General features: G+C 29.9%; 2 protein-coding genes across 2 annotated transcripts; both read left to right on the top strand.

Annotated features, from left to right (window-relative positions):
• Nucleotides 1-1,497: 1,497 nt before the first annotated feature.
• On the top strand, nucleotides 1,498-8,971 carry LOC111616310 (dynein heavy chain 3, axonemal-like). The gene is made up of 7 exons (XM_023357735.1): nucleotides 1,498-1,689; nucleotides 1,762-2,015; nucleotides 4,696-4,791; nucleotides 5,842-5,969; nucleotides 6,041-6,165; nucleotides 8,622-8,700; nucleotides 8,901-8,971. Exons 1-7 carry the CDS (start codon nucleotides 1,522-1,524, stop codon nucleotides 8,969-8,971), a joined length of 921 nt encoding a protein of 306 aa, XP_023213503.1. The 5' UTR covers nucleotides 1,498-1,521.
• A 2,136-nt stretch (nucleotides 8,972-11,107) lies between these two features.
• On the top strand, nucleotides 11,108-12,833 carry LOC111616311 (dynein heavy chain 3, axonemal-like; the record flags this gene model as incomplete). The annotated part of the gene is made up of 3 exons (XM_023357736.1): nucleotides 11,108-11,323; nucleotides 12,083-12,216; nucleotides 12,707-12,833. Coding segments are annotated over exons 1-3 (351 nt in total), but the record flags the coding sequence as incomplete, so codon positions are not given.
• Nucleotides 12,834-12,840: the final 7 nt, after the last annotated feature.

The following is a 12,840-nucleotide window of genomic DNA, read 5'->3' as shown; positions in this document are numbered from 1 at the left end:
GGTGACGAATCCAAGATAAAAATTAAAATTGTTATTAAAATCTTTTGTTTAATGTTATTGTTTATTGTCTCGCTTGAACAGAAAAATTGTTCAATTTATAGAAATAATACTATTGAACCTATCTATCTCGAATCTCATAGAAATGATCAAAAATTCAAGATAAACAGGTTTTGAGATACAGAGATTCCTGCATAGTAAACAGTAGTGCCTGCACTGCAGGAACTTCTGGTTTCTCTTGGTTTGATTGGAGGTACAGTATTTTATTAATACAATAGAAAGTATGTATATACCTGTATTAAGTATAAATAAAAGATTTTTGACATACTTTAACAGAAATAGTTTGTCAATAGTTTCTGATGCCTGACGAAGAAAATCAGGCATCAGAAATGCAAGACAACCAATAAGATGCAAGCAAAACTTGTAGCCAATCAGAGAAAAGCAACATTAATTGCAAATATGTACTATATTGCAAGAGATGTTTCTCAACTGCATAAATTGCAGCTGAGAAGCATCAAAACGTTGTCACCGATCTTTGAAATTGTAATTGACCCTTCAGTCCATATGTGAGATATAGATGTTTCAGGAGAAAATTATTTGAGATAAACATAGAAAATATATTGAATTTAGGCTGAATGTGTAAGGGAAAATAAATTTTGAGATAAAGAGGTTTTTGAGATAAACATATTTGAGATAGACAGCTTTAACTGTATATAAAATTTTCATACACATATTCACTTTTAAATTCAAAAAGAATTTCTTTCAGAAAATGAATATGAAATATGTCATAGTGGAATTATTTTAAGTGTAAAAATGTATTAATTTCTAAAACTTTTGTTTAATTCTATCTATCTTATGAATAATTTTTAATACATTTGATAGATTTATCCAAGCCTATAATGGGACAATGGATGATGAGAGACAGGCTCCAAAATATCCAGGTCAAACTGATGAAAATTTTTGATATTTCAACCTGGATTTGAATCTATATCTCTCAAAGAGGCAGAATGGCATCTTTATCATCTTAACCCTCTGGCTGTCTTATATTTTGAACTCTTCCCTCTTTGTGTATATTAAAAGAATCTTTTATTTATGCTCCTTTTATGTTTAGCTAGACCTGCAGTAAGATAGCCAAATGATGGGAGATCAACGCTGATATATCTAACCCTTGCTATTAATTAAAATTTCTAAAGATTCAACATAGATCTTTTAGAAAACAGGCATAATCTTAACTACTTTGACCATCCAGTCATCTATTATTATAGATTATAAATGCAAAATATAACACTGTAATCTTAACCAGCATAAGCTAAGGTTACAGTGTCATATTTTACAATCATAAAGGTTACAGTTACAAGCATAAGGTTACAGTGTCATATTTTACAATCATAAAGAGCACCAATTTGCAAATTATACAAGTTTATAAATGTTTACTATAAAACTTAATTGTTTATGTTTAACTCAAACATTAAATATGCAATTAATTAATTTCATTTTCTATGTTTTTAGCATCTGCTATCAGCAATGCACTCACTACATCCAAATTCTAATAACATTAAATCATGCTTTGTTCGTCATATGAATATTCTGACATTCAACGAATATGAAGAAAAAGAAGTAGTTAAAATATTTGGCACAATAATTGATTGTCATTTTGATGAATACAAATCTGAAATAAAAGATCTAGGAAAAGTAAGTAATTTTTTGTGTATTGAATAAAAAATACAATTATTTAATAATTAAATGAGATCTATTATTTTACAGATTGTGATTTCAGCCACAAAATCAGTTTATTTATCTATGATTAAAAGTTTTGCACCCATTCCAACAAAATGCCATTATGTCTTCAATTTAAGAGAATTTTCTCGTGTTCTTGAAGGGATATTTCTTATTCATTCTTCTTGTCTAAAAGACTCGGATAAATTGATTCGTCTTTGGGTTCATGAAATGTATCGAGTATTTCACGATAAACTCATTAATGAAGATGATAGGCAAGTTCTATTAATCTGTAGATTTTAGTATTTAATTTTAATTAATCAGTAAATTAATTATACTTTTTTCAATAAAACTAATATAAGAAGTACTGTATTTAAATTATTATTATTATAGTTCAGCTAACATTTAGACTACTTTTCTGATTTTATATCACCAAGACTTGAGTTTTTCATGTTGATTGGTCATCTTATTTATTGGGCTGCAGTTTTTAAATTGCAGACTTATTGATTACTTATTATCCCTCATTCATCTGTCTGTTTGTCTGCCCTTCCTTAATCTTGAGAACAGAGTTATATAAATGAAAATTGAGATCAGATATGGAAAGCTGGAAGCTCTGATTAACTGTATACAAACTTATGGTCTGTACTTTTTAAAATTAAATTATGATTAAAAATACAGCCTGGCATTGTGATGATGTCACAATAACTAAATGATTTTTAGATGAAATTTACCATTTTCTGGAGATCCTGTAATCTTAAATTAAACAGAGATTCATATAAATGTATCTGTTTTTTTGGTTAGTCTATTTATTCATTTGAATGCTTGATTCACCCATTTACTGAAGCTACAGTAATTAAAAAAGAAAAGAATAATGATATGAATCAAACACTCATATGATTTACAGTAATAAATCAATACAGAAACATGAAAAGAATACATATGCTTTTAGAAGTTTAATGACTAAATTATAATTAATTTACTTTGAATATATTTACTTCAAAACAACACATTTTTATGCCTTTTATGANAACAAATTTTAAATACATGACAATTTATATGGCATTTATAATTGATACTAAAATGCCAGTGTTGATGGCTGGATGACCAAGGCAGTTCCAAGGACCCAGTCAGCTCTAAAGGACTGAGATAAAATCTTGGTAAACAACATACAGGAATTTATCATGGACAGTCTGTCCTGGATATGTCATGGCTGCCCCATTGTGGACATCATCCAACTTTTTGCTCATGCAACCCAATATATTTGTTTGCAATGTTTCTGCAACCCAAATGCTTATAATATGAAATTTTTAAAAACCCTGGTAAACTGGAACTGCTGCATATTATATAATGAAATAAAATTACGCATTATTGGTAATAACTTCTAAGTGTGAAATGTGGCATAGAGTACATTTTTATTTAGGACCATTTGGGCCAATTTCGATTTGTAACAAATAACTTACTTCAATTTCAGTTTTTATTATTGAAATTTAACAATTAAAAATATAAGACTGAATATTGTAAATAAAACAGACTGTTTCGAAATTTATCAGGGGTCTATTTTACATTGAAAATATTAAAAGTTTGTTTTTATAAACTTAATGAACCCTTTTTTAAAATATACTTTTCATATTTTAAGATGATTTTGTCAATTTCATTTTGTATTTCTTTTAAAATTATTTATTGATTAATTAATTAATCCATTATTTATTTTTTTATAATTTATTGTTATGTATGATAATAACTTAAAAGTTTGATTAAACAAGGAAACATTTTCCAAACCATTCTTAAATGGTTTTATGACTATGACCTTACATAAAAAGTTTGAAAATTTAGATGATGCCTGAATAATGATTGAAATATTCCAATATATGTCTCACCAATTTCTATATTACTAGCCACTTCCATACTGATGGTAGGTCTCCACTCTTTAACATTAATAACATCTTTTCTAAGATTTCTTCATAAATTTTTCTGCTATTGTAATATCTTTATTTCTCTTTACTCTTAATGTTACAGTTAATATTACTTTATATAACATTATAATTCATTCATATCATTTTTAAATTGTCTTCATTAAATAATATACAAAGTAATATTTTTTATTCAAAGTAATTTCATAGAGTTAAAAATTTTTTCATTTTTTTCAAAATGTTATGTATATATATATATATATATATATTTCTCTTAACACATGGATGACTGTGTTATGAGAATATCTCTTATTCCAGTGAGAGATTGCAATTTGAATTGAACACTTGAGATTTATTTTTGTAGTTCAGGTTTTAGAGCTTCATTTTTCATCATAAAGCCATGTTGATCAACTTTATATCAGATCTTTATGTAATAAACTTCAGATCTCTAAGAAATAATTGTTATTAAAATAAAAAAAACTATATATGATTGATAACCATGAATAATGTACCCTGCATTCCCTGATATTCAGCTTATGTTCTAGGTAGGGAAATTCTGATGTCCAAACAATCATAAATCTTTCAATTTTAATTAGGTCATAGCTAGGACAGTATAGGGTTGAGGCATTAGATGCAAATCATGTAGCTGCACATCAGATGACTGATGACTGAATGGCAGACAGTTGAAATGGTAAAGATATCAATCTGAAGAACTTGGGTTTCAGCCAGATCTTCAGATTATTAGATCCCAGAAATCCTCATGAGTAGAGTTGTTCTTGATATGTTGATCTCTGTTCCTTATCTCTGATATGGACCAGAATGAACTCATGATTGATGTGAAAAAAGGTTTTTTTTTTTTAACTCTTTTTACCCTGTAAGTGCGTAGTGTCTACAGATCAGAAAGAGCTTTAGAAAAAGTAGGTTCCAAAATATTTGATTATTTTATGAATACTTTTCAAACAGACAAAAACTTAAACAGCAAATCCTTTGCTAAAGTAAAAAATATAAAATAATCCTTTGTATTACATAAATAATTGTCTAATAACATTTTATTATTTTGTATTTTTTCTAGCAATTTATTATTTGGAGATTATATCAGCAAAGAAAATAAACAAATGATGTATGATGAGGTTATAAATGACCATTCTGTTATTTCTCTGTTAGAAAAGTAAGTATTAATTATTTATAAAATTTTAAAAATAATTATAATAAAAGGATAGTTTATTAAATTATGATTATAATGTGTGTCCATTGTGACAATTAACTTGCCAATTTTTTATGCTTTATCCATCAATTTAGCATCAAAAATGAATATAAATATAAAGAAAATTTTTTCATATTTTTATTTTGACTTTCCATAATTAGCTACTAGAAGTGAAAATATTATATTATGAATATGAAATTACATAGAGCATTTATTACTTCAACATTATAAATTTAAGTATTTAAATTTTTTTAATTATAAATAATAAAAGTTTCATTAAACTCTAGCTTGGAAAGATTTTCACATAGCCAATATCCAGGGCCATGCGGTAGATTTTCTAAGTGTGATGCAAGTCTTCGAAATGCCGCCCCTTATATAAATTATTAGTCTTATATAGGCTATAATTCTTATTATTTGGTGTATCTTACCAGGGTCGTGCGGTAGATTTTCTAAGTGTGATGCAAGTCTTTGAAATTCTGCCCCTTAAATGCTCTTTATGCCACCCCCTCACGGTGCCACCTGATGCGGCCGCATCTCTGCATCATAGCACGGCATGGCCCTGCCAATATCCAACACAGCTTCTCTTATGCTTCAACTAACCATTTATTATATACATCTCAACAACTGGTTTGTATAACTATATATATCACTCATAAAACGTTTTTGTTTATTTGATAACATATATACCTGAGGAAAAATCCTGGATTACTAAAAAAATTCCTAAAAAATTCCTACTGTTCTGGGAATCCAGAATAAAATCTGGGCAGTTGAAATTTTCATGCTAGATTCCCAGAGCAGTAGGCTGATGCCTTAACCACCTCAGCCATTGAACAGTCAAGTTAGAATAGAAATAGAATGCCCATATAGGAAATATCTCATACAGTTCATATTTATTTTTGATACTACATTATCTTGAAATTCAGTTTCTATATCTGTTTCTAATCACTATTTATCAGAATATGAAATTTTATATTATTTACTCAATATAATTTAACCATTTATTTTTTATTTAAGATACATAGACAAATACAATAAAGAAAGCAAGACTCGCATGGATCTAGTAATATTTAAATTTATTGTAGAACATTTTTCCAGAATAAGCAGAATTTTGAAAATGACTAAAGGTCATATGCTTTTGATTGGTAAAGTATATTAGAGTAAAATTATTTATTTTAGTAAATTTATCTCACTATTTAATATAAGTTCTTTTAAGGTGTCAGAGGAAGTGGACGTCATAGTGTTGTGAGATTGTCATCTTTTGTTAAAAATTATAATCTTCATGAAATCAAAATGACATCTAATTACTCTAAACTGAAATGGAAAAATGACTTGAAAAAGGTATTTATTAAACAATTACATTAGTATTTCTATAACACTATACAGGCAGCCTTTAGTTAATGGAGCAGTAGATTCATTTTTTGACAGTATCACACTAAGTCAAAATTCCATAGGGCACCTAGTAATGAACTGAAGAAGTTCATTACTAGGTTACTAGGTGCCCTATGGTGTGTTATACCAAAAAATTACTTGTACAAAAACTGTCAAGAGTTCTCGCTCGACTTTCCCAGCACTTGAACAGGAGGTTAAGGAGATCATTAGGAAGTCTGATAATTTTCATTTATACTAGAATATAAAATTTAAGTATACATATTTGGTCTGATCCCACTTGAGTTATGACACATGACCTTTTTCTATCTCCTCACTCTTTGACTTTTAACCACTAAAATTTAATAGCATCATTGTTCCATATACAGAAATAACCTTGCCAAGTTTCAAAATTTTTAGTTTATTCAGTCCTGAGATATAATGCAAAATAGACACAAAGATATAATTTATTTTGTAAGGATATTTTTTACACTTTTGGACTTCTTGAGTATCAAAATGTCAAAAAACTGGGGGTAAAATATGGAATGTTATATTCTATAGTATGTTGTATTCTATAAAAGTCAGGAAATTAATTGTCCATAATTAATGAACTGCATTACAAAAATGTGTTAACTATAAATTACATGTATATATTTTCAACTATGATAAAACTAATATGACGTTTGCAATGCCATAACATTGTAAATGGCATTTTTTCTCTAATTATGTTTTATTCAAGAAATGAATTCTGAATGCAATGTCTTCTGCTGCAAAAAAATATTGTGACAATAATGGCACTGTAAGTAGCTGTATTTTGAAGTTGTATTTATGTGCAAGCCATAATGTTTTAAGTGCTAAAATTCACCTTACTTACACTTTGGTGCTTAAAACGTTACGGCTTATTTTGCATCATTTTGTTATTCCAGAGAATTTGTAACCTAGTGAGTTTTTTTACCATTTTATCGTACAGTTGAAATGAATTCCTTCAAGACTTAAAGGAATTCATGTGTGTTTTTGGCATTTACAACATTATGGTATTGCATGCTTCATATTGTGAGGAACTGAGGGCTATTCTCTTGAAAAATTTTAACGAAAAATGTGTTAATTTAGAAACTCATCCATTCCCACAGTAATTAGAAAAAAATGAGCAGGTGTTCATTTTAACAGTAAACAATCAACTAAGATACTTGTGTTAAAGAGGGGTTTTTCACAAGAAGTCCCTTTCCCCTCTCATTGACAGGAAAACAGTTCAGATATATATTAAACAATCAGTTGTTAATCATGAGAAAGTTGTTAGTTAATGGCATCCACAAGGAGAATCTAAAATCAAATGGAAGAAATAGGAGACCTATGAGTCAATTTTGTTTAAACTTCCTTGTCCATTGATAACACATTGCAGGTGTCACCATTGCCAACAAGTAGTCACGAAACCAAATTCCCACACTAGATGAGTATATAATGGTCACACGCCCAACCATCCAGGACGGACATGTGACCATTATATATTATTAGGGAGTTTTCCTGCCACATAGTCCCCAAGAGATCATCCTTATAAATTTTATGCTATGTGCAGAGATCTCCAAGCCTCGCCAGATATTATATCACTGGATATGACAGATGTATGATAATTAACTACTTGTTGTAAATTCTCTCTCGGCGACCTGGATTTACGATAGAGTCAGTATATATCGAATCTTAGATGTATGCTTATACTACCCTTATAACTGTAACCACAGCTAGTTTGTATGTTTGCTTTATTGTTTTATTAAAGTTCTCATTTTGTTAACCTGTTAAATTGTCTTTCTCAGAGTAACAATACCCTATCAACGTCCTCACGACCTCCCCACTAGATTTTTTTAAGACCCTCCTATTAAGCCATCTAATGATCCAGTGAGTGGGTTTTGCTACTCAATGACTAGAGGGCTAGCCCTCACCCATATTCTCACAATATTAAAGTCATCTAAGTTAAATTGATGATAAGTGTGAGTGTAATTTAGAGGCTCTAAAATTATGATTATTAAAATTAGCTATAGGCATCATTTATTTAGAATAAATGATGTTTATACATAATTCCAAACTGTGTTCAAACTAACTATTAAGAATCATATAAAAAGAAGAGATATTTATTATATATCATTAATATTATCATTGATTTCAAAAAACAACACATTTGTTAAAAAGGTAATTAAGCTGCATTTTTTCTGAGAAGAATTTTAAAAAGTTAACTAGAGAAATTTCTTTTGTTTCTTCTCTTATGAAAAGCAAACAGTCCAACAACACTAGAGTTTAATAAGAATTTTTTACTCTGAGAAAAGTACTTTGAATTACATTCAGAAAAAAGATAAATTGATAATATCTTATAAAAACAGTGCTTAAAAAATATGTAATTATTTAAGTTTGATAATCTGAAATACATATTTTCTGTTTAGGCATGGCTCAAATCTCTCATCTACATTTGTGAGAATGTATCCAATTTGAATGTATCAGGCAATTCCTATTTCTTGAGAAGTATTTGGAACTTAATTTTCTCTTCTGAAATATTCATAAAATTCAAAATTTTGATATATTATTAAGTTGTACAATTCTAGAATTAATTTATATTATAAGTTTTACACATATTCAAAAAATATTGAATTCATTGTTTTGGAGCAGACTTTATGACTATTCTATAAGTGCCACAAATCTCTTAGCGTGATATTATGTCTCAGGTCTCCCAGTTAATGTCTCAATGATAACTTCAATGGATAATGGATCAAAATATGGATTCAATATGATATGATTTATTGCAAGTGTCTACTTTATAATATATGACAATTTACTTTGGGACATTCTGAAAGAAAATTTCTCGACTCCATTTACAATAACCAATGATCTAAAAAATAGTTATCAGGAATTTATTTAATGGCTTTCAATCAACAACAAAAAAGATATCTAGAAGAAAATGGGAAAAATTGTGAAAATTATGGAGGGAATATACAGATACCTTCTAACATGTGTAGGGGTTTTGTGGCCATTCTTTACATGATAGTATCTCCAAAAATAATATAATAGAATCTTGAATGTAAAGTACTTGATGTAAAAACTAATGCTAGAATGATCATGATATATAATGCTTGTAAAAATACAAGTTCTCTCTTAACATCATTGATAGGTTCCTGGAAATTGCAACATTAAGTGAAATGATGTGTAATGAAATCAATTTTACCATAGACTAATTGATATAATAAGATAAATTAATAATTCAGTTAACATTTTTCTAATTTGAAACATGTTTGCAATCTCCAATATTTACTTCCTACCTCACAGAACAAATTTTACTGTTGTAATTATAAATGATTACAAATGTATGTTGTCTGTATCTTTTCTCAATGATATAATGAAATGATGTTAATTAAGTGAAGACTTAAAATGTTGAACATATGAAATCTGAATAAATATTTTGTTTAATTTGTGTTTTTATAAATANCTTTTCCTGTGACCCGAGTCAGTCTTGGTTTTCCCCAAAACAAAAGAGAGAGACCAATCGGAAAGTGAGGAAGGGGACAAGGCGCCAATCAGAAGTCAAAATATTGGGAGAAAAAACTATAAAAATCCGAAATTCAAGGTCGAGGGAAGCTATCCTCTGTATTCCATGAAAGGTCATGACTTATATTGTGGTGTGTCATTGCCAAGAACTTTGGACTCCGCTGCTTCCTCCTTTCGATTGTCCGCCTTGCTCAGCGACCTCATCTCATCCGCCCCAGGGCCAGAAGTGTAAGGTAGCCGACCCATTGGAGATAGGGGGCTTGAAACCCACTTCACAGCACCTGTGTAAAGTTGCCGTCTCCTAGGTGGGATCTATTAATCCCGCGTCAGGATGAACCTAAGGGAAGGTTGTATGTGGGCTGTGACGGAGGAGGCAAATGATGGCAAGTGTTTTACACAAGAAAGCCGTTTATTTGTTAACATTTATGCTTACATCGACAATCGACAGTCCTTCACTAGGTTCTTCTCATTGAAGATGCAGAGAGGCGAGAACTTCGACGTCTGTCTGGCCCTGGGGTGGATGAGATGAGGTCGCTGAGCAAGGCGGACGATCAAAAGGAGGAAGAGGTGGAGTCCAAAGTTCTTGGCTAGACTAGTGATGTCACATATCCTCAAAGAAAGTAATCCATAGGTGTGAGATCACACAATCGTGGAGGCCAGTTCACAGGTCCATTACACGAAATTATGCATTCATCAGATGTTTCCTGCAATAAATTGATGGTGTCACACGCTGTGTGGCACGTTGCACCATCTTGTTGAAACCAAAGCTCTGTCACATCAATACCATTCAGCTGAGGAATGAAGAAGTCAGCAATCATGGCTCCAAAAGTGCTGTCCATTGATGGTAACATTCTGGCCGACATCATCTTTAAAGAAATATGGGCCTATGATTCCACCTGCTCATAAAGCACACCAAATAGTGACTTTTAATGGATGTAAGTTACTCAACATTTGCCGCATTATTGCCAATATACGGCCCCAGTTGCTCGATAAAATGGTTGAAAATTGTTCTTCCCGATTGCAGTTCATTCGAGCCAGCCATGGTGCCCATATGCCCAAAATCATGTTTAAACACTAATGGCATAAAATTATCTTTTAAATAAAGCCAACACCATGACCATTAACATTATTTTTATATGTTTTATTTCATTTTAAATTTGTATACCTCTAAAAAGAACACTCTATATATATATAACTTTGTATATGAGTTTCAAAGTGGCTGTCTTTACTTAAATAAATTTTATTATTGGATTATTTAAATTATTTATGCTAATGGAATTTTTATGCTGTGAGATACGATAGTATATACTGATATGAGATTATTAAAAACTTTGTATATTCTATAAATTTTTAATTATCATAATACATGAATTTACTTTTGCATTTTTCACAATTATTCTGAGATAAATATATAAGAGTTTTGTATTGTAAATTTTAGGGACTTAAAGTCAGTTCCACTGCATCGTCTCTGCATAATTTTTTTACGGAGCGGATACATCAAAATTTACACATAATTATGCCTATGAGTGTAACTACAAAGTTATTTCGCACGTACCTCAGAATGTTTCCCTCTCTTGTGAATTGTTGCACAATGGATTGGTTTCAGGTAAAAACATTTATCTTTTATACAGTGATCACAAAGTTTTATGCATGTTATCCATATGAAGGATTGATTCATTTTTTATTGCTCCAAGCAAACAAAGTTGTTTGTTGCCTCTGTATTTTGAAAAATTGGCTCAGAAAATTAAAATTTAAAATAAATAAATTTTATTTACAGTATTTATTTTTATTAGAAAACAACACATTTTTAAAACTTACACTTTTTAAAAAAGATTTTTAATTGTAATTTTCTTTTGTATACAATTATTTTAGAAACTGTCGCCTTTGAATATATGCCATTCTAAACTTACTTTACTGGTGGCTAGAGCAAGTCCTGTCCATATGTTCCCTTTTATTCTCCACACATTTTAAGTTTTCTCCATGCTCTTCTACATATCATTATTCGTACCAATGGTTGGAAGTCATTAAAACAATTCCTGAAAAATTTTTATATCTTAAACTATTTTAAAGCAAAGTTGGGAAATGTTCTCTTTCCTCAAAGCAAATTGCCAAAAGTTATTAAGTCTGTATTTTGAGGCCACACTATATTGGATCCATGTCCAATTCAATTATTCATTGAACTTGATATTCTAAAATTCAGAGACAGAAAACAATCTCATGCGTAGGTACTTTGTAGACACTCTACAATTGAACTTTCAATCTTTCTGTTTAAAACAATAGAAAATTCTTTATGAACATTCAAAATATATTAATATAAGTTATAAGTTTTAATATTTATTTTAATATTTCATATCTCTATTTAAAGACATGGCCAGAAGATGCTTTTGAAACAATAACTGATAAACTGTTACAAGATGTCAAAATAGAAACAGAAACATATTCTTCCTGCATGCAACTTTGCAAATATTTTCATCAAGATTATTACAAGATTATTGAGCAGTAAGTGTTTTCATAAACATTATTATTATGTATTATTCTAAATTAATTACTAATACAGTGATACCCCGAACTTATGCGATAGGTGGGACCGAGCGATAACCACGTAAGTCAAATTCGCGTAAGTCGGGGTATAATTTCGCAATTCGTGTAAAATCGAAGTCGGATGTATATAAGCTAATAAATGTTTTCGTTAATCTTATCTCTTCTTTTGATTCGTTCACGGTTACAAGAAATCACCACATAGAGTCTCTGAAGGCTCCGTAGATATAACAGACACAGAAATAAATAATACGAAATAAATTGTGGCTATGTGTCGATTCTGTGTGACACGTCCGAATATGTAAGCTGAACAATAGTGTGGGGGGAGTGAGTAATCAAGAGTTGCGTGGCGCTCAAACAAAACACGAATCGGCGAGATTTGAAAATTGTGTAACTCCGGGTTCGCGTAAGTCGAGGTATTACTGTATTATGTAATTTAATCTTATTTCAGATATCAAGTTCACACTGGCAAAAATATTTACACAAGTCCCTCAAAATATGTAGAATTAATTCTAACATTTAAACAATTGCTTGGTAAAAAAAGAGAAGAATTGTCGGCATTTCGTAATCGTTACATAGTGAGTA

Source organism: Centruroides sculpturatus, unplaced genomic scaffold (assembly GCF_000671375.1).
Source record: "Centruroides sculpturatus isolate CEXI.00-Female unplaced genomic scaffold, Cexi_2.0 scaffold3156, whole genome shotgun sequence".
Classification (NCBI taxonomy): Eukaryota; Metazoa; Arthropoda; class Arachnida; order Scorpiones; family Buthidae; genus Centruroides; species Centruroides sculpturatus.
This window is presented reverse-complemented; position numbering and strand designations above follow the sequence as displayed.

Bases quoted from the DNA above. Each gene is read 5' to 3' on its own strand.
- LOC111616310 (XM_023357735.1), top strand. From the start codon at position 1,522: ATGCACTCACTACATCCAAATTCTAATAACATTAAATCATGCTTTGTT. The intron at 1,690-1,761 runs GTAAGTAATTTT...ATTATTTTACAG, and splicing joins AAATAAAAGATCTAGGAAAA to ATTGTGATTTCAGCCACAAA. The intron at 5,970-6,040 runs GTAAAGTATATT...AGTTCTTTTAAG, and splicing joins AGGTCATATGCTTTTGATTG to GTGTCAGAGGAAGTGGACGT.